Source organism: Saccopteryx bilineata, chromosome 2 (genome assembly GCF_036850765.1).
Source record: "Saccopteryx bilineata isolate mSacBil1 chromosome 2, mSacBil1_pri_phased_curated, whole genome shotgun sequence".
In the NCBI taxonomy this organism is placed as follows: Eukaryota; Metazoa; Chordata; class Mammalia; order Chiroptera; family Emballonuridae; genus Saccopteryx; species Saccopteryx bilineata.
Window position 1 is genome coordinate 358,459,977 of NC_089491.1, and position 26,942 is coordinate 358,486,918.

The 26,942-nt window shown below is 43.0% G+C and overlaps 1 protein-coding gene across 2 annotated transcripts in view; it reads left to right on the forward strand.

Annotated features, from left to right (window-relative positions):
• ZZEF1 (zinc finger ZZ-type and EF-hand domain containing 1) overlaps window positions 1-26,942 on the forward strand; it is a 133,237-nt gene that overhangs the window by 46,964 nt on the left and 59,331 nt on the right. For both annotated transcript variants that reach the window (XM_066262972.1, XM_066262973.1), the window contains exons 10-26: window positions 1,235-1,326; window positions 5,034-5,182; window positions 9,486-9,597; window positions 10,676-10,891; window positions 11,961-12,061; window positions 13,345-13,514; window positions 14,132-14,265; window positions 16,237-16,307; window positions 17,233-17,347; window positions 18,957-19,116; window positions 20,063-20,184; window positions 20,286-20,408; window positions 22,252-22,418; window positions 22,501-22,582; window positions 23,378-23,579; window positions 24,577-24,725; window positions 26,405-26,645. In XM_066262972.1, coding sequence (XP_066119069.1) covers window positions 1,235-1,326; window positions 5,034-5,182; window positions 9,486-9,597; window positions 10,676-10,891; window positions 11,961-12,061; window positions 13,345-13,514; window positions 14,132-14,265; window positions 16,237-16,307; window positions 17,233-17,347; window positions 18,957-19,116; window positions 20,063-20,184; window positions 20,286-20,408; window positions 22,252-22,418; window positions 22,501-22,582; window positions 23,378-23,579; window positions 24,577-24,725; window positions 26,405-26,645 — 2,406 coding nt within the window. The remainder of the gene's footprint in view (window positions 1-1,234; window positions 1,327-5,033; window positions 5,183-9,485; window positions 9,598-10,675; window positions 10,892-11,960; window positions 12,062-13,344; window positions 13,515-14,131; window positions 14,266-16,236; window positions 16,308-17,232; window positions 17,348-18,956; window positions 19,117-20,062; window positions 20,185-20,285; window positions 20,409-22,251; window positions 22,419-22,500; window positions 22,583-23,377; window positions 23,580-24,576; window positions 24,726-26,404; window positions 26,646-26,942) is intronic.

Here is a 26,942-nt window from a genome sequence, read left to right on the forward strand (position 1 = left end):
CTCTCTGTCTCTCTCTTCCCCTCCCGCAGCCAAGGCTCCATTGGAGCAAAGATGGCCCAGGCGCTGGGGATGGCTCCTTGGCCTCTGCCCCAGGCGCTGGAGTGGCTCTGGTCGTGACAGAGCATCGCCCCCTGGTGGGCGTGCTGGGTGGATCCCGGTCAGGCACATGCGGGAGTCTGTCTGACTGTCTCTCCCTGTTTCCAGCTTCAGAAAAATACAAAAAAAAAAAAAAAAAAAAAGAATGCTGATAGGAATTTTTTTTTTTTTTTTTTTTTTTTTTTTTGTATTTTTCTGAAGCTGGAAACAGGGAGGCAGTCAGACAGACTCCCACATGTGCCTGAACCGGGATCCACCAGGGGGCGATGCTCTGCCCATCTGGGGTGTTGCTCTGTTGCAACCAGAGCCATTCTAGCGCCTGAGGCAGAGGCCACAGAGCCATCCTCAGTGCCCAAGCCAACTTTGCTCCAATGGAGCCTTGGCTGTGGTAGGGGAAGAGAGAGACAGAGAAGAAGGAGGGGGGGAGGGGGGAGAAGCAGATGGGTGCTTCTCCTGTGTGCCCTGGCTGGGAATCAAACCTGAGGCTCCTGCACGCCAGGCCGACGCTCTACCACTGAGCCAACTGGCCAGGGCCGCTGATAGGAATTTTATATATATATATAATTGGTCAGTACTCATAAGGAATAATCAGCTGCATTTCCATAGAACAGAAGTTTTATTTTTGTGGATCAGAATGATTTGCATCACTGTCATTAGTCTACAATTTAGAGTTGTAAAAAAGCCCAGAGATAATGAAAGGTGCAGATAACCCAAAGAGTTGCTACACAGAACACCCAGCAATCTTTTTTTTTCCAATTCAAAGTCTTTCACAGTCCTTTCTCAGTCATGGTTTTAGGAATGGCTCAGAAAAATAATTGTCTAGCCTTTTGTTTTTTTGAATTTAAGTCACAATTTTTATAAACTTTTTATTCCTGTATTTTTACCTCAGAGCAGGGCTAGCTGTATGGTTGAGATGATTCTGCCCTGAGGAAGTTGTACCTGGGAAGTGGGCTGTTACCTAGTTTGTTAGTGGGGTTGAATCTGTACAGAGGAGACATTTTTTTCAGATTTCCATGAATTTACCTGATGAACTGGTTACCCCCTACCTCAAAGCATATGGTTTGTTTTTGTTGATCTTGGTTCTTAGGGTTTTAACAACTGAGTCAGTCATCCTAACTTTAGTTTTTCCTTTTTGCAGGTTTTCTTACAGAGACTGGAAAAACCAGAGCAAGTACTATTTTTTCTACAGCAACTGAATCTGCCTTCCAAGTTACACAGATCAGAATTATGGTAACTCTCTTGCTACCTCTTTTAAGCAATGTTACTACTGTTTTGTTTGTTGGTCTGCTTATATTTTTTCTAAAGTGAGAAGTGGGGAGGCAGAGAGACAGACTCCCACATGTGCCCGACCGGGATCCACCCGGCATGCCCATAGGGGGTGATGCTTTGCCCATGAAGGTCATTGCTCCATTGCAATGAGAGCCATTCTAGCGCCTGAGGCAGAGGCCATGGAGCCATTCTCAGCGCCCGGGCCAACTTTGCTCCAACTTTGCTCCTTGGGTATGGGAGGGGAAGAGAGAGATAGAAAGAAAGGAGAGAGGGAAGGGTGGAGAAGCAGATGGGCACTTCTCCTGTGTGCCCTGGCTGGGAATCAAACCTGGGATTTCCACAGGCCAGGCCGAAGCTCTACCACTGAGCCAACCAGCCACAGCCATTACTACTGTTTTTAAAAACAGGATTACAGTTCGGAGGTCCATATGATTGGTTTTTCACTGAACATTTAATGATTTTTCTTTGGCAGGCCTGTAGCAGAGGGCAGGCACAGAGGTGAATAAATTGTTAAATCTGTGAATGGTGTTAATATAAGGATTGAGAAAAGCAAAGAATCATTTTTTGGGATACAGCTCTCTAACTTTTCCAGGACTTAATATTTTTTATTTCTCCTGTACTTTCATTTGGGGCATGTTTCTTTTTGGCCCATTTTGGCTGACCAAATGCTTTGTTTCTGTATATTAAGTAGATCTGTTAAATCTCCCGGTCTTGGTAGGGTGACCTAACGTAGTTGATGTCCTGTGGTACTCGGTACATTCTCCTTGATAACATGAGGTAGGTGCTCCAGGAATGTCCTTTGTGTGGGTTATGCAAGCCCTCCTGATGTAGTTGAATCTTGATTGCTGTTGGTCTGTCTGTGGGTAGAGTTGACCCTCAGGCTGGCTGACTGTGAGGATTGATCCCAACCCAACCACAGTATATGAGCTGCTGTGCAGGGACTGACACCATGAAGTGGAATTCGTCTCAGCAAAGTCAGGTGTCTGCTGAGATCTCCCTCTGGGTGTGCTGCTTGTGGAGCTAACTGGGTCATGCTCTGATGTGGTCTGAAACCCACCACTTGACGTGTTGGTTCTGGAGCCTCTTGGGAGGGACTCTAGTGCAGGTCAATGTCAGACACTGTGACCAGCTACAAAGCGATCTGTGATTGGTGGCTGCCTTAGATGGGCCTGGGTGTGTGTGGGAAGGGCCAACCTATGTACTGAGGCCAGCTTCCATCGGTATTGAGCCTGGGGCAGGTCAGCAAAAGGCCCAAGATACCCCGAGATCTGGTTTCCAGCTGCTAGCTGCCTGTTAAGCTCAGCCACTGAAAGAGCCACTGGTGATATGCTAGTTCCCTGAGGTAGGTTCAGGTCCCCAGGTAGAGATAAGTGATGTTGACCTGGTTGATACAGATTCAAAGTTGGCACCAACACTGGGTCTGTGGCCATTCAGCAGAAGTCTAAGGGTAAGGGTACCCCAAGGCTAGGCGCTACCTGCCTGGGGACTGTGAACCTTTGTAGCGAGGTGGGGTCTCAGGGAGCCATCAGGATGAGGCCAGTAGAGTTCATCAGGCTAAAACATATTATGATTTGGCCATGTGGAGGGATACTGTGCACAGGAACAGTGGCACCAAGTCAGGATGCTTGGGGAAAATTGGCCCTCACCTGAAAGCCACATGACTCAGTCTCTCCCTGTGTGTTTGACAACAATCCCTGTCTTCCCAGACCTGCTCAAGAGCTTTCCAAGAAAGACTGCAGTGGGCCTGGGCTGCTCACAACTAGCTGATTCTTTGGCAGGACATGAGCTTGGCAGGATGGGGCCACAGTGAGATACGAAGGTGGAACCAGTGGATCTCCCCAGGCCAACACCCTATGGAGGGGAGTGCTCGCCCCTGGAAAGATGGCACCTGTGGGTGGTTTGGGAGGACTCAGCACAGGGACAATGGTGGCTATCTCTAGAGCCCTCTCCCCAAGACCACACAACCCATTCTCTCCCTGACTGTCTCTAGTTTACTTTGAACTGTCGTTCTTTTGCCAGAGCCCAGGGTAAGTTCCTGAGAACAAGATTTTGTGTGTTAGCCCTTTAAGAGGGCATCTAAGATTCTGATGGACAGAATGCCTGCTGATTTTCATAGCTAGATATTATGGGGATCTTATTCCTAGCTCTGGTGCTCTGGGCTGGGAAGCCTAGTGTGGTGTTGGGACCCCTTGCTCCTTAAGAGGGATCTTTGCAGCTGAAATATCCTTCCGGATTCTCAACTGCTAGGTGTGGGAGCAGGGCCAGCCCTTTTTGCCCTTCCTACCAGTCTCAACATGGCTTCTTCCGTATGTCCTGTTATAAAACTTCTTTTCAGCTAGTTTTCAATTTGTTATTCGGTTGATTTTTCTGTAATTTAGTTTTATTATTATTATTATTATTGATTTTTGGAGAGAGGGAGGGAGAAGCAGGAAGCATCTACTCATAGTAGTTGCTTCTGTATGTGCCTTGACCAGGCAAATCCAGAGATTTGAACCGGCGACCTCAGCATTCCAAGTCGTCGCTTTAGCCACTGCACCACCACAGGTCAGACCTGTAATTGAGGTTTTTTTTTTTAATAATTTTATTTTTTTTAATGGGGCGACATCAATAAATCAGGATACATATATTCAAAGATAACATATCCAGGTTATCTTGTCGTTCAATTATGTTGCATACCCATCACCCAAAGTCAGATTGTCCTCTGTCACCTTCTATCTAGCTTTCTTTGTGCCCCTCCCCCTCCCCCTTTCCCTCTCCCTTTCCCTGCTCCCCCCATAACCACCACACTTTTATCAATGTCTCTTAGTTTCACTTTTATGTCCCACCTACGTATGGAATAATGCAGTTCTTGGTTTTTTCTGATTTACTTATTTCACTTTGTATAATGTTATCAAGATCCCACCATTTTGCTGTAAATGATCCGATGTCATCATTTCTTATGGCTGAGTAGTATTCCATAGTGTATATGTGCTATATCTTCTTTATCCAGTCATCTATTGATGGGCTTTTTGGTTGTTTCCATGTCCTGGCCACTGTGAACAATGCTGCAATGAACATGGGGCTGCATGTGTCTTTACGTATCAATGTTTCTGAGTTTTGGGGGTATATACCCAGTAGAGGGATTGCTGGGTCATAAGGTAGTTCTATTTTCAGTTTTTTGAGGAACCACCATACTTTCTTCCATAATGGTTGTACTACTTTACATTCCCACCAACAGTGGATGAGGGTTCCTTTTTCTCCAGAGCCTCTCCAACATTTGCTATTACCTGTCTTGTTAATAATAGCTAATCTAACAGGTGTGAGGTGGTATCTCATTGCAGTTTTGATTTGCATTTCTCTAATAACTAAAGAAGATGAGCATCTTTTCATATATCTGTTGGCCATTTGTATTTCTTCCTGGGAGAAGTGTCTGATCATGTCCTCTTCCCATTTTTTTATTGGATTGTTTGTTCTGTAATTGAGTTTTAATTCCGATTTGTATTTAGGAGGAGAAGGTAACTTCCACCGGCTCTGCTGCCATATTGGATCTCTCAGGACTTAATGTATTTGAAAGATCATTTCATTGGTTTGCTTTTGCTTCAAGCTATTTGAAGTTAACCATATTATTTGGAAACAAAACCACAGAAATTTGACCCTCTGCTGTACTTTATCTAAATCTCTCTTTCCAGGTTCGACGTGGTGGCATTGGTGCCCAGTGTGGGTTGGTGTTTGCCTATAACTCATCATCTGATAAATTTCATGCAGAAGAACATTTCAAAAGGTTTGAAAAATATAATAAGTGGAAGCTTCAGGAATTCAGGCAATTTGTAAAAAGCAGGTAAGAAAGAGAATAAAATCTTTGTAGTTAACAAGATTGTATACATTCTTACTGGTAAAATATGCCTTCTTGTCTTTATAGAAAAGGTTTCCCTAATCCACCCTCAGTGTCCATGAGCATTCATTACTTCTAACAGCATATCTGAAGATGTGTATTTTAATTTATCCACAGACTCTTACTCGGCCCCTTCTGTGACCAGGCACATGCATTTTCAAGATGGTTCGGTAAATGATTCATGCCTGAATTGTGTGTAGCCTGAAGTCTTTAGTCTTTATTGCTTGCCACTGGGAAATTTACCCATACTCCAACCTTCTTCCTTCTATTTATGCTTATATTGAAAATATTTATTAAGCCCCCACTATGTGCTAGACCTGTTGCTAGACACCATAATGAGCAAATTGGCACAGTTGCTGTTCTGTGGAACTTCCTGCTTAGCTTAGAAACAGAGGATAAAACTGGTAGCATCATAGTATTATGAATACCTGGTAGGAAAAGGTATGGTGTTTTGGGAGCATGTGGCAGAGCACCTGACCTGATCAGGGAAAACTTCCTAGAGGAAGTATTGTTTATGGTAGGAACTACGGGAGAGTTAGAGAGAATTAGCCTCAAGAAGAAGTAGAGGGAGATGGTCTTGAGCAGAGAGAAGAACAGATTTGAGAACTCAGAAGTGAAGTATGGCATGGCCAAGGACTGACAGGTCCCATGTTGCTGTGGTCTGCTGTGAGGTAGAGAGTGGTGAGAGATGAAAGCCGAAGAGCTAAAGGTCTTTCTCTCTCTGTTTCAGGGTTTGGACTTTATCCCTAAAGCGCTGGGCGGGGTGGGGACAGGCAGTGGGTGGAGAGTGTTGTGTAAGAAGAACTAGATCAGAGGTGTGTTTTAGAAGCACTGCTCTGAATCATGCTGGCTGTGGTGTGGGTTGGAGGAGGGTGAGCATGTAGTAGGACAAAATGGAGGAGGCTGTCACTGTCTCTTAGGAGGCCAGAGAGGTGTGGGTGATCTCAGCTAGAGCAGCAAGAGCAGCATGGGAGACATGTGGACTGATGGAAGAGACCACTAGAAGCCAGTTCAGCTCAGTTACTGAATGTAGACCTGGAGAAGGAAGAAAGCTTAGGTGTTAATGAGTCCTGGGGTCTTGGCTTGGCAAGGTGGGAACATTGGTAGTCTTTCTGTGAGATAGAATGTACCTTGGGGAAAGTAGGTTGGTGAGGAAGATGGTGAGCTCAGTTTTGGTCCTGTTGAATTTGAGGTTTTAGGAAACCTTTGAGATATTCAGTAGCTAGTTGGTTAAACAGGTTAGGTGCCTGAAAGAGACATTTGTACTGAAAGTACAGATATGAGAGACATTTCGATGATAATTTAAAACAAATTAGAAGAGCTCGTTCTGGAATAATGTGTGGACTTGGAAGAGAAGTGACCTTAGGTCAACATACTGAGAGGTACCAGCATTTAAAGGGCAAAAGAGAGAAGGAGGCTGATAAAAACAGCCAAAGCAGCAGCAGAAAAGCTAGGGATGTGTCATCATGAAGCCAGGTTAGAAGAAGTAGGAAGTGGGCAGTGATGTCAAATGTTACCCAGGAATCAATAAGGTCAAGACCAGGAGTGGACCTGTTGGATTTAGCTACAGAAATCTTTGGGCAGTTGCCCGCTTACTACAAAATTCATGGACCTGAACCCTAGACTTATGGTTTTTGCTACTATATTACGAGGTGCTAGAGGTAACAGAAGTCTTTAACTGTCATCCAGTACTGTACCACTAAGCTCTAATGTACAAATGAATCACCGAGGATTGTGTTAAAATGTGGAACTTGATTCAATAGTTCTGGGTTGTTTCCCGGCCTTGGCTAAGCTCAAGTGATTCAGTAGTTCTGGGTGGGGCATGAGACTCATTTCTGACAAGCTCCGAGGTGACCCTGATTCTCCCCATCCATAGACCATACTTTGAGTAGCAAGGACCTGGAAAATTCCCTCTCCGTGCTCTAATTCCTTTGGTGGCATCCCTAACAAATGGTTGTTCAGCCTCTCTAGAATACTCTTCATGATAGAGAATTCACCTCACTTTAGTAATTAGAATATGTTCAGTTGAAATCTATCTTTGTAACCTGACCAGGCAGTGGCGCAGTGGATAAAGCGTTGGCCTGGAATGCAAAGGACACAGGTTTGAAACCCTGAGGTCACTGGCTTGAGTCCAAGGTTGCTGACTTGGGCAAGGGGTCACTCGCTCTCTGTAGCCCCCTGGTCAAGGCACATAGGAAAAAGCAATTAATGAACAACTAAAGAATTGATGCTTCTCATCTCTCTCTCTTCTTGCCTGTCTGCCCCTCTCTCTGTCTCTATCTCGCTTTAAAAAAAAACAACTACTTTTGTCATTTCAACTTGGTGGCCTTAATTCAGCCCTCTTAAGGAAAATGGTCAACTCTCTGTCACTCCTAATATCTCCCTCTCATCACACAAATATCTCTTTTATAAAAGGTGTTCTTTTAAAATAATAACTAGACATTGCAGGTGTTTTTAAGCAGCTATGTCCTACCCTTGGGACATATTAAAATAGGCCCTTTTCCTTTAACCTGCTGTCAGACAAGATCTCTCACATCTTATATAGGGTGATTTTTTTTTTAACCTTAATGTAGGTCTGTTTGCTACTCCCCTGCTGATTTCAGCCTGAACTACTCTGGATCCTGATTTGGTCGGCCTAAATATTATCAGTATTTTTCCAGTTTGGAAATCAAAACGTTCATGTACATGCATCTGTCTTTTTGCCTTTTTTTCCTGCCCCTCTGTTCGGACAGTGGTCAGTCAGCGTGCTCCAGGACTGGTGGTTTGGCTGCTGTATGCACATAACAGTACTAAGCCCTGGCTTTCTTTTCTCCACCTTGCCAGCTGTATGGTGGAGTAAACAGGGTTCTTCTCTCTGCTTTTTGATACCTGCCAGTTCTCTGTATCTCAAAGATTTCTTCAAAGTAAATTTTAAAATCCTCAACCATAATAGTGATGAAACTCATTGACAGAATTTGGGGATAAGACAGAATACCAGCTGTCCTGGTGGTTTTAGGGTTGTCTATATTGTGAAAGTTTTATGCTAAGAAAGATATATTCAGAAGAGAACATTTTTTCCCCTCTGTTTTATGTTCAGAGATTTTTGTTTTGTTTTTTGTTTTTTGTATTTTTCTGAAGTTGGAAACGGGGAGGCAGTCAGACAGACTCCCGCATGCGCCTGACCAGGATCCACACGGCATGCCCACCAGGGGGCGATGCTCTGCCACAATCAGAGCCATTCTAGTGCCTGAGGCAGAGGCCACAGAGCCATCCTCAGCGCCCGGGCCAACTTTGCTCCAGTAGAGCCTTGGCTGCAGGAGGAAAAAAGAGAGAGAGAGAGGAAGGAGAGGGGGAGGGGTGAAGAAGCAGATGGGCGCTTCTCCTGTGTGCCCTGGCCGGAAATCGAACCCGGGACTCCCGCACACCAGGCCGACGCTCTGCTACTGAGCCAACCGGCCAGGGCTTCCCTCTGTTTTAGAACTTACTCTGGGTCCTTTGTCATTTTCCTCTTCTTGCTATAAATTCCTGAGTTTGCTTTTTTTACCCATACGGAATACTCATGTGATGCTAGCTTGTTAGCTATATCACAGACTAAATAATATAAAGTTTTAGAACTATAACTTGAAAAGAGTGCCTTTTCTCTGTTTTAGTTATTTAATTCCTGAAAAGGAGTACCATTCATGTGTCCCATTTTTACCGAGAAGTGGCACACAGTTGTGCTGCTTTAGTTGACACTGGAATGCTTTCCTGCAAGGACTTTTAAGGAATAGGAAAAAATACTGAGAGGCTCCTGAAGGCTGAAGTTTTCCCTTTTTGGAGCTCCAGAATCTTAGAGCTCCCCAGTTTACCCTTCAGTTGTTGCAAGTGGCCCAAACCTCAGGCTGGTCACACATACATTAGCCAGGAAGACAGAACTGAACCTGCCTCACCTTTGGCTCTTTCCAGAAACACACATCAGCTGTTTCATTGTACCTTACTCCTGAGAAGCTCATCTAAGATGTTTTGACTTCATGTCTCATTCTTCAGATAAGCCAGTTATCTAGAAAAGTTAACTTCTCTTTAGTTCTCAGATTATATTTGGAACTGATAATAATTCTTATTTCACAGTTGAGGAGGCTGAGAAATGGAGACGAAATGATCACAAACTACCTATATGTTAATTGACAGGCCATATAAACAAGTTAAATGTCACTTAGATGGTGCTTTATTCATTGGACCCTTGAGAAATTTAGGAATAGGAAAATGTTTGTGATTACCCTTGTGTTTGCAGGATCGGTTGCTCATCTGATGACCTTGGAGAGGATGATCCTATTGGCTGGTTTGAGCTAGAAGAAGAGTGGGATGAAGCAGAGGTCAAGCTGCAGCAGTGCAGAGTTGCCAAAGTAAGCATTCCTGAGCCACAGCCTCCTCTTATTGGCCCACTCCCCTCCTTTTATTCTGTAGGTATTCATCGAGTGGTTATTGTGCACCAGCCCGTGCGAGCACTGGAACCCTCAAGGTGATCAAACATGATTATGACCCTCAAGGAGTGCTTGGTCTAGTGGGAGATACAGATGTATGTGACACTGTGATATGGACTGCAATAAGGGGATACACAGGGGACTCTTGCAGCCCAGAAGAAAAATATTTAACCTAGCCTGGAGTTCACTAAGGAAGGATTCCCAGGAAAGGTGGTGTGATGCCAGGTACCGAAAGCTGATTAAGCAGTCATCTTTAGCAAGGCTAGGATGTACGGAGAAAGGCAGCTCAGGCTGAGAGAATGGCGAGTACACAGGCATAAATGCAAGAGATGTGTTTCCATAGCTTTGAAATTGTCTGGTTAATTTTTTTAACCTTTAATGTAAATCTTAGTAAGATGCTTAAATAGAGAAATAAGAACTATCTTTGGGATTTAAACATAGTAGTAGATACTCAGTAAATATGTATGCAGTTGAATAATATTGGATTCTGACAAGCCCTCAATCAAGGAGCTTTCACTGTAAGAAGCAGATAGTTTGCTGCACAGAAGTTGGGTTTTGGAAAGGGCTTTAACTTTGAGCAGACGAGGCTGTGTCCTGGGTACCCAGCACATGGGTTGCGTATATCAGTTGGGGACTTTGAGACGATTCCTGAGGGCATTCATGGACTGTTTCTGCCATATATCTGATTTCTGTTCAGAATGACTGTGCCACAGAACAAATACCCTTCTCTTATTTATCCTGTATTAGTCCTGTTTTTGCCTTGAAGAGGGAGTAATGTCATTTCTCTTATTGTGATCTTTCCCTAAACCAGACTTCATTCAGCATTCATACTGTCTTTTTTCTGTTTGTTGTAGATGCTGGACTTATATTTGTGTCCCCAGTGGTATCTCATAAATTGTTAAAGTTATATGAGAAACTTCCCAGAAAGGCCTTTATCTCCCTCCCATCAATATCCAGGACTTTTGAATTCTTCACCTTAAATCTCTTTTGTCCTTTCTAGTATTTGATGGTGAAGTTCCTCTGCACCCGTCAGGAGTCAGCAGAGCGCTTGGGAGTACAAGGCTTGAGCATCAGTGGGTACCTGCGGCCTGCGAGAGCAGAAGCAGCACAGAGCATCATCTGTGCTCACTGCAGAAAGGACGTGGAGGAGAGTGTCTGTGGGGCCACACTGCTCCTTAGGACCCTTCAGTTCATCCAGCAGCTTGCCCACGACCTGGTAGTGTTTCCTCATTTGTTACACTTGGGAAAATAAATGACAGTGTTCAGAGAAATGCATACCAACCAATGAAACCTGGCCCTGCTGGAGCCATGAGTATGGCAGGCATTGTGCTGTGATGACACTGGAAGGCCAAGCACAGTGGGATAGTCTGCATCAGTCAGTGGAAGACTAAGTGGCATATGCCCATTATTGTGAGGGTTCCTAGAATAGACATACAGATGAATCTTAGAGATCCCCAGTGCTAGAATGGGGAGGTGAAGCAAGTTTACGGGATTTATGTCTTCTTTAAGGAGAATTATTCCTGAACTATAGGTGCATTCTCTTTGTTTACTAAATGCACCCAAATAATGTCAGAAGTTGAAACCATTTTTGTTTTCGATACTGACTTCTACGATCACTAATAAAAACACAGTGACAGCTCACTCAAAGGAAGAGTCTCACAGCCATCACCATAGCAAACATCATTTATCTCAGGAATTAAGTGGTGGCCTCTCTGTGATGTGCCTCAGTGACCACTCCTGATCTTTATTCTGCTCAGGGCACATTCAGAGGCTGGGGACTCTACTTATATATGGTTTGTTTGTTCTTTGTTATTCAAGCTCTCTTATCACAACAGAAAGCAGCAAATGAGAGAGAGAGGCTTAGAAATAGCAGGAGCATTTTATAGCAGAATTGGTCTTTTAGCCTACATTCAGGGAAGGGTCCAAATATACTGGAATATAGTCTTGGGCAGTAATCGTCATCCAATAAAGACTCATTTATGTTTGGGATGTGGTGTTTATGCTGTCAGGTAGTCTCCGTGTGCATGTGTGTGTGTATGTGTAATATGTATAGATATATTTACATACATATGTATGCCACATACACACACATGCATATTTTAGAAAATTTCATACCAAAAATAGTTATTCACAGACTTTTTAGTAGTTAAGAGTAAGCATCTATTATATGAGAATTTTACCCGTGTGGCTACCTCATTTCTTAACAATGAGAAGTAAATGAACCATTAGGGTATATCTCTAAATGCATTTTTAATTTTATTTTTCTGGTCTTTATACTTTTTTAGGTGCAGCAGAAGGAGAGTGGCTTAAAATATAAATCTTTTCTGGACTTCACGGGTCTTGATTTGCAGATCTTCTGGAATTTTTACAGTAAATTAAAGCAAAAGTAGGTCAGAATTTGTTATAAGGTGATAATCATATAAACACAACTGAAGACACTGAGCTTTGCTATTCTGAATGGACAATATTTTTCTAAATTTTTTTACTTCCTACTAGTTTATTATTCTGATTTAAAAGAATTGGTTATTATGGAATTTAACACCTAGTTATAGATATAACAAAAAAGTAATATTTTATAGAAATTGTACGTTTTTATAAACCATTTTATTTGAGCAGTATTTTCTTTTTTTTTTTTTTTTACAGAGACATAGAGTCAGAGAGAGGGATAGGTAGGAACAGATAGACAGGAACGAAGAGAGATGAAAGCATCAATCATCAGTTTTTTATTGCAACACCTTAGTGGTTCATTGATTGCTTTCTCATATGTGCCTTGACTGCAGGCCTTCAGCAGAACGAGTAACCCCTTGCTGAAGCCAGCGACCTTGGGTCCAAGCTGGTGAGCCTTGCTCAAACCAGATGAGCCAGCGCTCAAGCTGGCGACCTCGGGGTCTCGAACCTGGGTCCTCCTCATCCCAGTCCGACGCTCCATCCACTGTGCCACCACCTGGTCAGGCTTGAGCAGTATTTTCACAAACGTTTTCTTATTTGATTATCCTTAGGCCCTAGCCAGTTGGCTCAGGGGTAGAGTGTGGGCCCGGCGTGTGGATGTCCTGGGTTTGATTCCTGGTCAGGGCACAGGAGAAGAGCCCATCTGCTTCTCTACCCCTCACCCTCTTTCTTCTCACTATCTCCCCACCCTACCCCCTCCGTCCTACAGCCATGGCTTGATAGGAGCGAGTTGGCCCCAGGTGCTGAGGATGGCTCCATGGCCTCTGCCTCAGGTGCTAAGAAGAGCTCGGTTGCTGAGCAACAGGGAAAGGCCCCAGATGAGCAGAGCATTGCCCCCTTAGTGGGCTTGCCAGTGGATCCCAGTCGGGGCACATGCAAGAGTCTTGTCTCTGCCTCCCCTCCTCTCACTATATTTAAAAAAAAAGTGGATAATTATCCTTACAGCTTTGTGGGATGAGCAGGTCGATTATTACAGCAGTATCCTCGTTTTACAGATGAAGAAACAGGATTAGAAATGTATTTCCTTGCCCCACTGTGGGCAGAGTCAGGTGGGTCTGACTTTGCAGACTACCTAGTACAGTATTCTTTTCATTCCACCTTCATTCCTCTGGGTTGGTGTTCTTTTCACTGAACCTGGTGCCTAGAGGAGAGTCTTTGTAGACTGTCTTTGGAGGGTAAAAGCTGCCTTTTTGCTCTCTGATGTTCTTTATCTTTCTGTAGCCCGAGAGAAGAATGCATCTGTGCCCAAACCCTGCTTTTGCAGCTCCTGCAGAGCTGCTTCTCTGTGCTGCAGAGAGACTCCCCGGCTGCCCCCAAGGACGCAAAGACTCCCCGCCAGAGCCCTGGGGAACTGGAGGCCGCCAAGGAGCTCTATTCGCACTTATGTGATGGTAGGGATCAGTGTTTTCCCTAGTGTGGTCCTGTGCTAGTCCCCTGCAGGGCCCCTTGCTATGGGGAGCAGGGTTCCTGTGATCATGCAAGCACAGGAAAGGGATCCTTCTTTGGAAAATGAGTGTTCCTTTTGATCTTCTTTTGAATCATTATTTTGAGTTCAGTGTTCATTCTATAGCAATAACTTTGTCCTGGTTTCTGATATATAGTTGTGTCATACTGAGAGAAGTTATTATCACACTCTTCAGTCTTACTTCAGCTAAGACACTGGGAAGAGTATGGTAGATTGAGGGAGAGATATTATAATAATAAATTGAGAATAAAACACATGTGATCATGGTAAGTTATTAAGTCTTTGCCAAGTTGTGCCTCAAAAGGAAAGGGAAATAAGGAAATTAATACTAGTAGTTATAATCTTTATTTAAGTGTAAACAAACAAAAAATAATTTTACTGCTTAGCCTGTACAGAAATATTTCTTTGCTCTGGTATAAACTACAGAATGGAGAGTAATGAGATTATAGACTAGTTAATGTAGATACACACATATATAAGTATATAGAGAGTAAGTGAATAGATGGAATATGTTAAAGCTGATTCCACTGTTTATTTTGCCAGTGGTGGATAGGGTGGATGGAGACTCTGTGCCCATGGAAATACTAAAACAAGAAGTCAGGAATACCCTTCTCAATGGAGCTGCTGTCTTCTTTCCTGATCGACAGACCCAGCGGACCCATCTCTTCACCCTGATGGTACTTATTTATGTTAAAAGTATAGATCAGGGTCCCCAAACTTTTTACACAGGGGGCCAGTTCACTGTCCCTCAGACCGTTGGAGGGCCAGACTATAAAAAAAACTATGAACAAATCCCTATGCACACTGCACATATCTTATTTTAAAGTAAAAAAACAAAATGGGAACAAATACAATATTTAAAATAAAGAACAAGTAAATTTAAATCAACAAACTGACCAGTATTTCAATGGGAACTCTGGGCCTGCTTTTGGCTAATGAGATGGTCAATGTGCTCCTCTCACTGACCACCAATGAAAGAGGTGCCCCTTCCGGAAGTGTGGCGGGGGCCAGATAAATGGCCTCAGGGGGCCATGTGTGGCCTGCGGGCCGTAGTTTGGGGGCCCCTGGTATAGATGCTATTCCTGATAAATATGACATTTTAGAAGGCCTAGCCAGGCCTGACCTGTGGTGGCGCAGAGGCTATAGTGTCGACCTGGAACTCTGACATCACCAGTTCGAAACTCTGGGCTTGCCTGGTCAAGGCACATATGGGAGTTGATGCTTCCTGCTCCTTCCCCTGCCCTTCTCTCCTCTCTCGCTTCCCCTCCCACATCTCTAAAGTGAATAAATAAAATTTTTTAAAAAGAGAGAGAGAGAAGGCCTAGCCAGTGCTGTAGAACTGGGAAAAGAAATTTTCAAAATAACAATTGAAAACAAAAACAAATAAGAATTATTTATTAATATGGTTATAGATTATTTTTTATTGCCTGTGTACATAAGCATCTGATAGAATTACTACTAACAGTTTGAAAATTAGATATAGCATCTTGAAAAGGCATTCCTATATGCAACGGCTAATTAATAAATGTAATAAAACTACTCTGTGTAATGCATAAAAGCCTATAAAAAATAAAGGACAGAACAAAGGAAGCATAAAATGTGGTTTCCAGTGCCAGAGGTCTTCAGTCCGGTTGAGAACACCTGCCACAAGGAGAAACTAAGCCCATGTACACTTAGAAGAGAATCATGTTGAGGCTAAATGATTGAGAAAGGTTCCAGAGAAGAGGAAAGAGCTTTGGTTATATTTCAACTGTCTGAAAAATTTGCATATCAGCAGGGTCCAGTTTTCACATTTTGAGTTATAATCTTTGACAGCGTCCCTGACCTGACCCAGTGGACTATGGGTGGAGCTCAGTCCTATCCTTTTGCCAGAAGAGTTTAGTAGGCAGCTGAGCAAATAATTTTCTTACTGGTGTGTGTCCCATAGTGAAAAACAGAGAGTACATATGACCCCTTGAGTGACATTGCTGTCTATTAACAGAGCAGCTCATTCACTTTCCATTTGCTCATCCCTCTGACAGAAGTGGTAAGGGTTCTGTTTTTCCTTCTCCTTCTGATGATTTAAACAGCACTGCTGTTGTTTGTAACCATATCCTATCTCTCCCACCTTCCTGTGTCAGTCAGGGCCCTGGGTCTCAAATTCCCCTCAGTTTCTTGCATAGCAGTAGGAGTTCAATTGAATTAAGAAAATATTAAAGTACTCCCACTATAGCCTAGTCGTTCCATCAGGAGGTATGATTTCTATAATTGCCACCATGGGCCGTTCTTGCTTATATAGAGAAAACCCAGATTCTGTTTAAAAACAGAAAGTTCGCAAGAAATGCACCCGGTCCCTGCTCTTTCCTTTTGCAAATGCCTGCTCAGTGATAAAAAAAAATAATATACATCCCTTGGAGATAATCATCTTAAATATTTGCATCAAGCTTTCCTGCAGGAAAACTCGATGTTAACTTTAGCAGTGAACAAAAGTAAGCCTGCCATCTTCTGTTTAGATGAGCTTTATGCCAGGTGTTAGGTGGGCACTCTGAGGTAGTTTACCAACCCTGGCTTCCTCATGCTTGGCAACAACGGGCAGTGGCATTTTGTGCTGTTGTAAGTCATTGGAATGTCATGGAATAGATTTTCTGAATGTACAGTTTCTTTTCTAGAAAAATGTCACTGAGCAGGAACACAAGCAGTCCCTGCAGCTCACTTTCCGCTCACTGTGCACATATTTTAGGTAAGTTTATTAATTATTTTCAACTGCTCAATATTTTAAATCTTTTCAAAGTGTATCCTTTTTTTCATGTGCTTTTGGAGTAACCAGATTCTTCCCTCTCTGCTCAGCCAGGTTTCTGGAGTGAGATATCATGTGTCACAGGAATGACTAAAGTAGTGGGAGAATAATAGTATTGTCCAGAGCTTAATCTAAGTCCCAGTTATTATAAGACAATTTAGAGTTGAACCCACTAAGGATTTCTTTGAATACTTCATTTTCTAAGTAATCCTTGAAAACAAAAACTGAAGTCCTGTGCTGAAGTCTAAAAACCCAATTACTTTAAAAGCCAACTGCAGAATGGTAGCTTAGCAAGAAATATGTGCCAGAGGGGATGGCTTGGAGGGTTCTGCATGCTTGACTAAGGGGCTTGTAGGCTGCATTAGTGAAGGTTTAGACTCTTGAAGACAGAACTAATAGCCTGAGCTATTTCTGCAAATCAGACTGTGCTTGATGTGGATGTCAGACTTAGAGGGCTCTATGAAATGTGTTCAGAGTCGAGTATCAGGGATGATGAAAGAGGTCTAGGTTGTCATGTGAAGAACCTTTGAAGATACAGGAATGATTAGCCCAGATTGTCAAGTTAGTAATTATCAGGTTAGGTGTATTTTTTATTGGCGGTCAAAGTGATTTATTCATCAGATACATTCCTCGGAATCTCTTCTAAGGACTTGAGGATTTATGGGCCCATGCTTACATAAGGACAGATGTGGACTGACAGTGGCCCACACCCTGCGGGGCCATGACTTTTTTCCTGACCCAAATTTCTCACATCCCATTGAGCTGACACTGAAGTCTTGCTAGGTTCTTTTCTGGAATCTTTTAATATAAAAAGCATGTAATTCCACTCCCTGAAACAAGGTGTCATGACTAGTTTGTGTTCTTTCAGTGATAAGGATCCAGGCGGCCTTGTGCTTTTACCTGAGAAGAGCGACCTGGCTGATATGAATATCAGCGAAGTATTGGCAGTCATGAGGACGCTCCTCTCTGTTGCTGCTCGGGAGGTAACTGAGAGCTGCTCTCTGTTCTCTTTGCCTTATGCTTTTAGGAGCACATAATACAGCAGTCATGCCTGATCAGGCAGTGGCGCAGTGGATAGAGCGTCAGACTGGGATGCGGAGGACCCAGGTTCGAGACCCCAAGGTCACCAGCTTGAGCGTGGGCTCATCTGGTTTGAGCAAAGCTTGGACCCAAGGTTGCTGGCTTGAGCAAGGGGTTACTCAGTCTGCTGAAGGCCCATGGTCAAGGCACATATGAGAAAGCAATCAATGAACAACTAAGGTGTCGCAACAAAAAACTGATAATTGATGCTTCTCATCTCTCTTCGTTCCTGTCTGTCTGTCCCTGTCTATCCCTCTCTCTGACTCTCTCTCTGTCTCTGTAAAAAAATAAATATATATATAATAATACAGCAGTCACTGTGCCTCCCCATTTAGCCCTCCTTTGCAGTATGCATGTTACTTTGATCCTGTGACCATTACATATGAGGTTTCCCAGCCTGCCTTGGCTCCTAATTAGCCAGCTTCTGCAAATAAATGAGGAGACACTCCTGTGACATGTTTTCTTCACTCAGCAGCGTTTTTGAGATTCATCCGTGTTGATGCATGTGCACACAATGTTTCCTTTATGAATATGCCACAATTAATTTATCCTCTGTATTTTGGAGGGTTAGTTAGGTTGTTCCCAGTTTAGGGTAATTACATAGCAATTATGATATGAACATATCTTGTGATCTTATGTGCAAGAGAGTTTATTCCTGGATATCAGGTGACTGACTCTTCAGAGCAACACCTGAGAATAAAGAAGATGGTTAGAGAGCCATAGGGGAAAAAGAATTGTTTTTTAAGGTGGAATCGATTTGACTGAATGCTTAGGTGAAGGAGCCAGAGAGAAAGGGGATTTGAAGATGTGAGAGGGAAAAGCGATAATTGGTGGAGTCAAGTTCCTGAGGGACAGAAGGAGCCTTATAGTGATAGTGTAAACACCATTTGTGAAGGTTCTGAAAAGCTAAGGGCAAAAGAGGTTTCATGATATCTCTTTCTTGGTCACTTCTGGGTTGAAGGCTCTTTTGTGACCATTCCCCACTTCCCTAGATTTTTTTTTTTTTTTTTTTGCCAGTGACAGCTGCTGTCTTAAAAAATGCCCTTGGCCCTGGCCAGTTGGCTCAGTGGTAGAGCGTCAGCCTGGCGTGCAGAAGTCCCGGGTTCGATTCCCGGCCAGGGCACACAGGAGAAGCGCCTATCTGCTTCTCCACCCCTCCCCCTCTCCTTCCTCTCTGTCTCTCTCTTCCCCTCCCGCAGCTGAGGCTCCACTGGAGCAAAGATGGCCCGGGCGCTGGGGATGGCTCCTTGGCCTCTGCCCCAGGCGCTAGAGTGGCTTTGGCATGACAGAGCGATGCCCCGGAGGGGCAGAGCATCGCCCCCTGGTGGGCAGAGTGTTGTCCCCTGGTAGGCGTGCCGGGTGGATCCCGGTCGGGCACATGCGGGAGTCTGTCTGACTGTCTCTCCCCGTTTCCAGCTTCAGAAAAATTAAAAATTAAAAAAAAAATGCCCTTGGCTGCAAACAGTGAATGGCCTTGTTGTAAACACTTTCTCTTTGTTTCCTCCCTTGTAGTGTGAACTGTTGATGCTCAACAGGGCCCAAGCAGAGGTTGGCTCTGTGCTCTTCTCTCTTTTCTGGTCCGTCCAAGGCAGTCTGCTCTCCTGGTGCTACCTGCAGCTGAAGAGCACAGACCCCGGAGCCAAAGAGCTTGCCATTGACCTTATTGAAAAATGTGAGTTTCAGAACAAAAATCCATGAAAACAGAGAGGTGTTTGGGTTTTGACTCTATGTATGTTCTCACTTTTTAGTACTTATTCACTGAGTGTGCATATGGTTTTCTTTTCATAATACAAATCAGATTTAGTTTGGGGTTGTTTTGTTCTTCTTAAAATAGAATTCTGTAGCATATCTTTTTGCCCAAAGTTTACTGTCTGAATGTGGTAGTATGCATAAGTTGGGTTTTTTTGTTTTGTTTTTTATGCCTAAGTTTTTAAAGGTGGGGTTGGGTCATTTCACAGCCTATACATTTCCCTTTTAATCAGACAGCACTCCTAGATGATATACTCTTTAGTAGTCCATCATCCTTGTTTTCATCAAGTTGTCGAAAGAGGAAAGTTTCAAACTTTTAAAGTCTAAGGTGTGTGAGGACTGTGGTGATATTTGCTGATTACCAGAATTACTCAGATTCATGTCCCATAAACCCACAGACAATTATATGTAAGTCAGCAGGTTCTGAGAAATTGTATGTGGAAAATTTCCATCAAATTTGGTCTCAGCAGCTGTGACAAAAATTGCTTACACTGTTGAGCCCTGCCACCTAAAGCTTGTCCCATTGTGTGGCACACCTAATGATGGGCCCATTGTAGTAAACAAAGGGAAATCAGCAGTGGGATTGGTCATCGATATGACTTCACCTACAGAAATGATGTCTCTACCCCTTTGAACAGAAGCAGAAACAAAAAAGTAAAATCAAATGAATTATTCACTTTAAAGGTACTCTTGCTGAGATTTGCACTGCTTCTCTTGCCCAGAGGAAGCATCTGTGTGACACTTCATGGTCTCATGGTCTTTCTGATGTGGACTCTCCTTCACAGCTGTTGTGATGGCTTGCCCTTGATGATGACCAAGGAAGTGATATTACAACCCTGTAAAATATTGTTTTCTTTATGTTTTGGTAGATGTGGAACAGTTTCTGGCAAGCATGAGAGTGATTTTGGAATCCCTTTTGTCACAGTATAGTGGAAAAACCATAGTAGAAAAATTATGTAATTCTGTGTTTTCAATGGCAGCTCGTCAACTGGTAAGACAGAGTGGCAGCCATTTTAAAGGGCAGGTGGGGGTTGGTGACCTGTATCCCCCAACAGAGCCTGAGGCGGACACTTTTCATTTATCTTCCTTTAGGTAATCTTTCTGCTGGACTTTTGCCCTTTAGACATTTCCCACTGCACACTCTTAAGGGAATTCAGTACCCTAACAGAGTTGTTGAAGAGGCTCTGCAGTGACCCTGAAGGAGGACTGAATAAGGTAACTCGTGTTGGCCCTTGAACCTGCTGTGTATCCCCTCTTAGGAGTGATGCAACCATACTTAATGAAACCTACCATGTGAAACCTACCATGTGTACAGATTTACATGGATGAATAAGTTGCGTCTAGAGGACCCCTTATATATATATATATTTTTTTTTTTAGGTGAGAGGCAGGGAGAGAGTGAGGCAGACTCCCACATGTGCCTCATCCGGGATCTACCTGGCAACCCCTTCTAGGGCCAATTCTTGAGTACCAAGCTATTTTTAGCTCCTGAGCTGATGCTCTCAGGCCAGCAGAGCTATTCTCAGCACCCAGGGCTATGCTGGAACCAATGGAGCCACTGGCTGCAGGAAGGGAACAGGGAAAGAAGGGGGAGGAGGAGAGAGAAGGAAAAGCAGATAGTTGCTTCTCCTCTGTGCTCTGACCAAGAATTAATACCAAGATGTCCATACGCCAAAGTGACACTCTTATCCACTGAGCCACAGGCCAGGGCCAACCCCCTGTGTTTTATCAATGGTTTTACCAACAAGGATAAATGCTAGTTTGAGTTGATTTGATGCTATCAGTGATTGAAAGGAGACACAGAGGAAGCTGTGCATAGATTGATTTCATCATTTTATAACACATTGAGTTATATAAAAAATCATGTAAGTCAATAACTAGACTAAATAACATGTAAGTAAATAACTGAGGACCCCAGTTCAAAACCCCGAGGTCGCCTGCTTGAGCATGGGGTCACTGGCTTGAGTGTGGGTCATAGACATGACCCCATCGTTGAGCCCAAAGGTCACTGGCTTGGAGCCCAAGGTCTTGACTTGAGCCTAAAGTTGCTGGCTTGTGCAAGGGATCACTGGCTCAGCTGGAACCACCCCTCCCCCCTCATGGCACATATGAGAAAGCAATCAATAAACAACTAAAGAGTTGATGCGTCTCATCTCTCTCCCTTCCTGTCTCTCTGTCCCTGTCTGTGTCTGTCTGTTTCTCTCTCACTTAAAAAAAAGAAAAAAGAAAGAAAGCCTGTTTTAAAGGTAAAAAGGCAAAGACTAAATTTAAAAAGGGGGATGAGGGAGGAGAGTTGATGGGCTCAAATTTGCCAAAGGCACAAATAGGATTTAAGGTTTTTAAATTTCTAACTCAGTGCTTTTTCCACCATAAATTCATGCTAGTAGTGATTTGTAAGAAATAGTTCTGTTATAATTAGAAAATAAAAGCTAATTACAGAATCATTACAGTACAGTAAAAACCACATGTCTACTCTGCTGATTGGTAAGTGCATGATGAGCTATATACATAGGTGAGAATGTCAGGTGTGTGTGTGTGTATTTTTTATTTTTTTATTTTTTCCTGAAGTGAGAAGTAGGGAGGCAGAGAGACAGATTCCCACATGCGCCTGACTGGGATCCACCCAGCATGCCCACTAGGGGGCAATGCTCTGCCTATCTGGGGCGTTTCTCCATTGCAACCAGAGCCATTCTAGCACCTGAGGCAGAGGCCATGGAGCCATCCTCAGCACCCAGGCCAACCTTGCTCCAATGGAGCCTTGGCTGCAGGAGGGGAAGAGAGAGATAGAGAGAAAGGAGAAGGTGAAGGGTAGAGAAGCAGATGGGCACTTCTCCTGTGTGCCTTGGCTGGGAATTGAACCCAGGACTTCCACACACCAGGCCAATGCTCTACTGCTGAGCCAACCGGCTAGAGCTGTCAGGTATATTTTTATCCTTTGTGATGATCTGTAGGGATGTCAAAGACTGTCTGAATCACTGACACAGAAAACACAGTCTACTGTGTATGGCTGGATATAAGTGATAAAAACCTTTCTTTCTTGACTCGTTTGTTTGCATAGCTGGATGTAGAGACTTGGCAACAGGAACAGCCAGTGGTGTTACATACATGGACTAAGGAGTCTGCCCACAACTATGAAAATAATTGCCATGAGGTGTCTGTCTTTGTTAGCCCAGGGGCAACCTATTTTGAGGTGGAATTTGATGAGAGGTGTGAAACTGAAAAAAGGTAAAACTCACATTTCTTTTTTCCCAAGCAATAACACACCAAAATTGAGAGAAAGAAAGTGATAGAGATTATGCTTTCACAGGTATGATTATCTGGAATTTACCGACACTAGAGGTGGTAAAACACGTTATGACACAAAAGTTGGCACTGATAAATGGCCGCAGGTGAGTGGTATTCTCAGGAGAGAAAATGCTTCCTGCATCAGGTCTTTTCCTTTTGGCATCCCCCAGAGGGTAGTAGGTGTATGGTCTTTGAAGAGATGCATTTATATTATACATTTCTAAAAGAAAGAATTTATATCAGATTCTGCAAACTACATTCTGTCACCTGTTTTGTAAATAAAGTGCTTTTTGAACACAGCCATGCCCACTGTTTATGTATTATCTATAGCTTGAGTAGTCAAAACAGAGATTTATAACCCAGAAAGCCTAATGATTTACTATCTGGCTCTTCATAGGAAAAGTTTGCCAGCCCCTGCTTTTATCACAGTGTCCAGAGTAAATGGGGAGTTGTGATCCTTAGTAAGAAGGGCCAGTGGGTCCAGGAAGGCCCAGGCGTGGTAGTGAAAACCAAGAGCCCACCTCACAATTAGGTTTGCATGATCTCTGGGGCAGGAAGATTCTGTTCTTCACTGTTGACCTTGCCTCTGCTGTCAATGGTGATGGATGGGAGCAAAGAAATGGACAAGTGTGAGCTCTGGCTGAGTAGGCAGTGGGCAGGTGTGTATCAAGGTTTAGAAAAGTGATCAGCAGTTTTTTCCGACTTTGCTTCTTCTGTTTTAATCCCCCATTGTACATATCTTCTTTAGTAGCTTCGGTGGGGGTGATAAGATATAATGGTGAAATTATAACCCAATTTTAAGTTTAGATTTTTTGAGTCATGAAGAACATTCTAATTTTTTACTGAAATGCTGCCTTCTCAAATCAGTTTGACCACATCACTTTTTTGTTTGTTTCTAGAAAGTGACCTTTAAGGCTGGTCCTCGGCTACAGTTTCTCTTTCACTCTGACAGCAGTAACAATGAGTGGGGCTACAAATTCACTGTTACTGCATATGGCCTACCTGATGTTGCTGTGTCTTGGGGGTTGGATTTGCAGCTTCTCGTCTCCCGACTGATGGGGCGCCTTGCTTCCCAGTGCATGGCACTCAAGTCTGTGCATCGTAAGTCTGCATGCCCATCCTTCCCTTCCTGCTGCAGCCACGTTGACGAATCAGGGGGTACTCTCTCTGGTTAAGTTGCCTCCACACAATGGAGGAGCAAAGGTACTGATAAAATTCCCTTTCGGTTTCCTTTAAACCGAACCATAATAAAATGTCTGACACCGCGGCTGAGGAAAAGTGGGGAGGGAGCTGGTTTTTAGCAGCGCATCATTTCTTTTTCTGTAAGTGAGTTGTATACTGCAACAAGAAGGTAGAGGTATGGGATTAATTCATTTTATATCCCTTTATGTGGATAGTTATGTAAATATGTGAATGTAGATCTCGTCTTAAAGTGTTTTCTTTAACTTAGTTATGAAATTCATCCAAGAAATAAAAATTACATAAAATAAAATTTTTCTAGAGTACTTTATATCATTTTTTGAGTTTTTCTGATTTTTGAGTTTTTCTGATTATAAAAGTAAAATATGTATAGAAAAAGTATATAATGGAGAAAAGCCATTCTTAATGTTTGGTCCCAGAGATAGCTATTAACATTTTCATTTATTTCCACCTAGTTTTTTTCTATTCTGTTTTTTCTATGTCTATTTCTAGTCCCCAAGGAGCTAAGTTTTAGAGTAACAGACATAGAAATAATTAAATATATGATAGGTATTTAGTTATTATTATTATTATTTTAACTTCAGTTTACAAATTGTGACCATTTCCCCGTAATTAAACATTCCTACCCCACACGCAGTTTTCAGCTTGCTGTGCAGATTAGTCATTTCAGAGCTCCCTGTGTCCGAACTGTCCTGGAAGGGCACCGTTCAGGCCATCCATATGGTTTGGGTCCATCTGGGGTACGTTCATGAAGTTTACAGTTACATTCTAGTAAACGTGGGTGAATTCCTCCAAGACTTAATAATGTCCGAAGTTTTTTAAACCTTTTCTTTATCAGTTCAAAGATTTTTAGTATAGTAAGGAAAAAATGGAGCTCTCATAAACCTTCTCTTTCCAGATTTAGGAAGTAACATGGCAGTGCCTCAGGCAAAAATGACATTAGTCCTAAACTCCCCCTTGTGGAAACCTGTCTTCAGGCATCAAATCTGTCCAGAGTTGGGATTAGGAGCAAGCTGGCCCACTCATCCACAACAGGATAGTAAGGAGGTATGTACTCTTCTGTTGTCTTTCTGTTTGGAATGGAAAATGTTTACTAATAGTTAATACTTTAAGTTATAAATGTTTGTGTTTTTATCTAATCACCCGCTATAAGCTGTTAGCTCCTTGAGGGCAGAAACTATTTCTCTTTCATTTGGTGTCCCTGCTGTCTACCACAGGGGCCAGTGTGTAATGTGTGCTCAGAAATAATGAATGCATAATTCTTTAGTGCTCAGTCTATCTTGATGAAGTTATTAAATAAGTTTAGTCTATTTCTAGTCTCCATTGAGTTAAGTTTTAGAGTAAATGATTTATGTTGTACTGTTTGTTCTCCGTGGAATGGTAGCACATTATTTAGGCTTATAGTATATAAAACACTAAATAGGTGTTTTTTATCTCTCCTTCCCCCTTCTCTGCTCTACTAGTTTTCCTCCCTCCTCCCCTCTCCCCCCACCCCCCCCCCCACCCTCAAGTTGTTCAGTTAATTGTTGAATGCAGGGACTCCTCCTCTCCTTTACTTCTCTGTTCAGTTTGGTCCCTCAGACTCTCTTCTTTTGATGCCTTGTTAGCGCACTGTCTTCTCTCACATCTTAACTGCTACATCCGCCTCTTACTGACCTCTCTTATTTCTCGACTTCTCTAAAGGGTAGGCTTAATTCAGACTTTCTTCGCTTCCCCACAGCCCACCAGACTCCATCCTCTCTTCTCTCTTCTGCTGTCACTTCTGTGTGAGTAGTTCCTAAATGTCAGTGTCCGGCTCCGGTTCTTCTCCCAGACTCGTCGTGTACCTTCATCTTCCTGTTAGGTATTTTCATTTTAGTGTTCCGACTCCCTTTAACTCAGAAGTGTAAACCCAGGATGTCCCCCTCCCAACTGCACACTCTATTAGCATCATTATTGTTTTCCTGGGCACTGAGCCGCTATTCCCTGGCATCACCTTATTCCACCTCATTCTCCCCTTTCTATCCAGTCAGTTGCAAGCCCTATGGATTTTTCCTTGTGATGTTCATCTTTTTTCATTCCCTCTGTCTTCATCTTTATCAGGCCCTCATCTTGCACTTGCATTGTTACATTGGTACCTACCAATATATTTTTTTAAATACTGCCTTATCTTGTCATTCCACTGCCAAGCACCATTAATGGCTCCCCATTGCCCACAGGGAGAAGTCTAAACTCCTCAGTGTGACAGTCAAGGCTCTCTACAGTCTCCTTTCACCTTACTTATCTGACTCTAGTTCCCACCACTCCCCAGCTGAGACTTCAGGCCAGGTCAGTCTCCCTGCTGACTCTTTAACTTCTGCTAATGTTTATGTTCCTCAGGGCCAAACTGCCCAATCTTCACGGTCCAGTCCAAAGCCCATTTCTCCAGAAGGCTTTTCTCAATTACTTTAACTTGCCAGGAATTCTCTCCTGTGAATTCTCAGCAGTGAGTGTCCCTTCTAGGCATTTGGTACTTCATAATCTTTTGCTTTATGGTAATGCCAGTTTTAATGCTTTTAATGTTTTGTTTTTGTTTACCTTTTTTTTTTAACCCATATACCTGTCTGATCTCCCCGAAATAGATTTGAACTTCCTGAGAGTATGCACTGTGTTTTATACTTTTGCTTTGGCCTAGTAGGTGTTTAGTAAACTTTATTTTTTGAACAAATGTCTTAAACGTGATGGTTTTGTTGTTGATGTTGTTCCAGGTTAAGAACATCCCTGATGATCCCTTCCACCGTTTTCTTCTTGAATTTGCACAGTCAGATCCTGCCCAGAACTTCTGTGGGCCATATTCAGAACTTTTCAAAGGATTCATACAGGCATGTAGAAAACAGGCCCCAAAGACAGATATAGTTGCTGGTTCCACTATTGATCAAGCTGTGAACGCCACCTTTGCTGCTCTGGTGTATCGCACTCCAGGCTTATATGAGAAGCTGCAAAAATATGGTAACTTATATTACAGGGAATATTTTTAATCCGAAGGCCAATTGCTAAGTTTTAAGAAAGCTTATCTTAAGTGAATAAGATATTTTGAAATATAAACCTATTTTAATAATTATAGACTTGATCTTGTTAGGTCTACTTTGCCAGTCAAAAGATGGATGATCTATTTATAGTTAGCTGGCTGGAGTATATGGCAAGTAGCCTTGAGTTTCCTAACTAGCAGGTAATCTGTCTTATCCAAAATTCTAATGGAAAACTACCAAGAAGTTTAATGGAAAGAAACCTTAACTTGGTTATAGT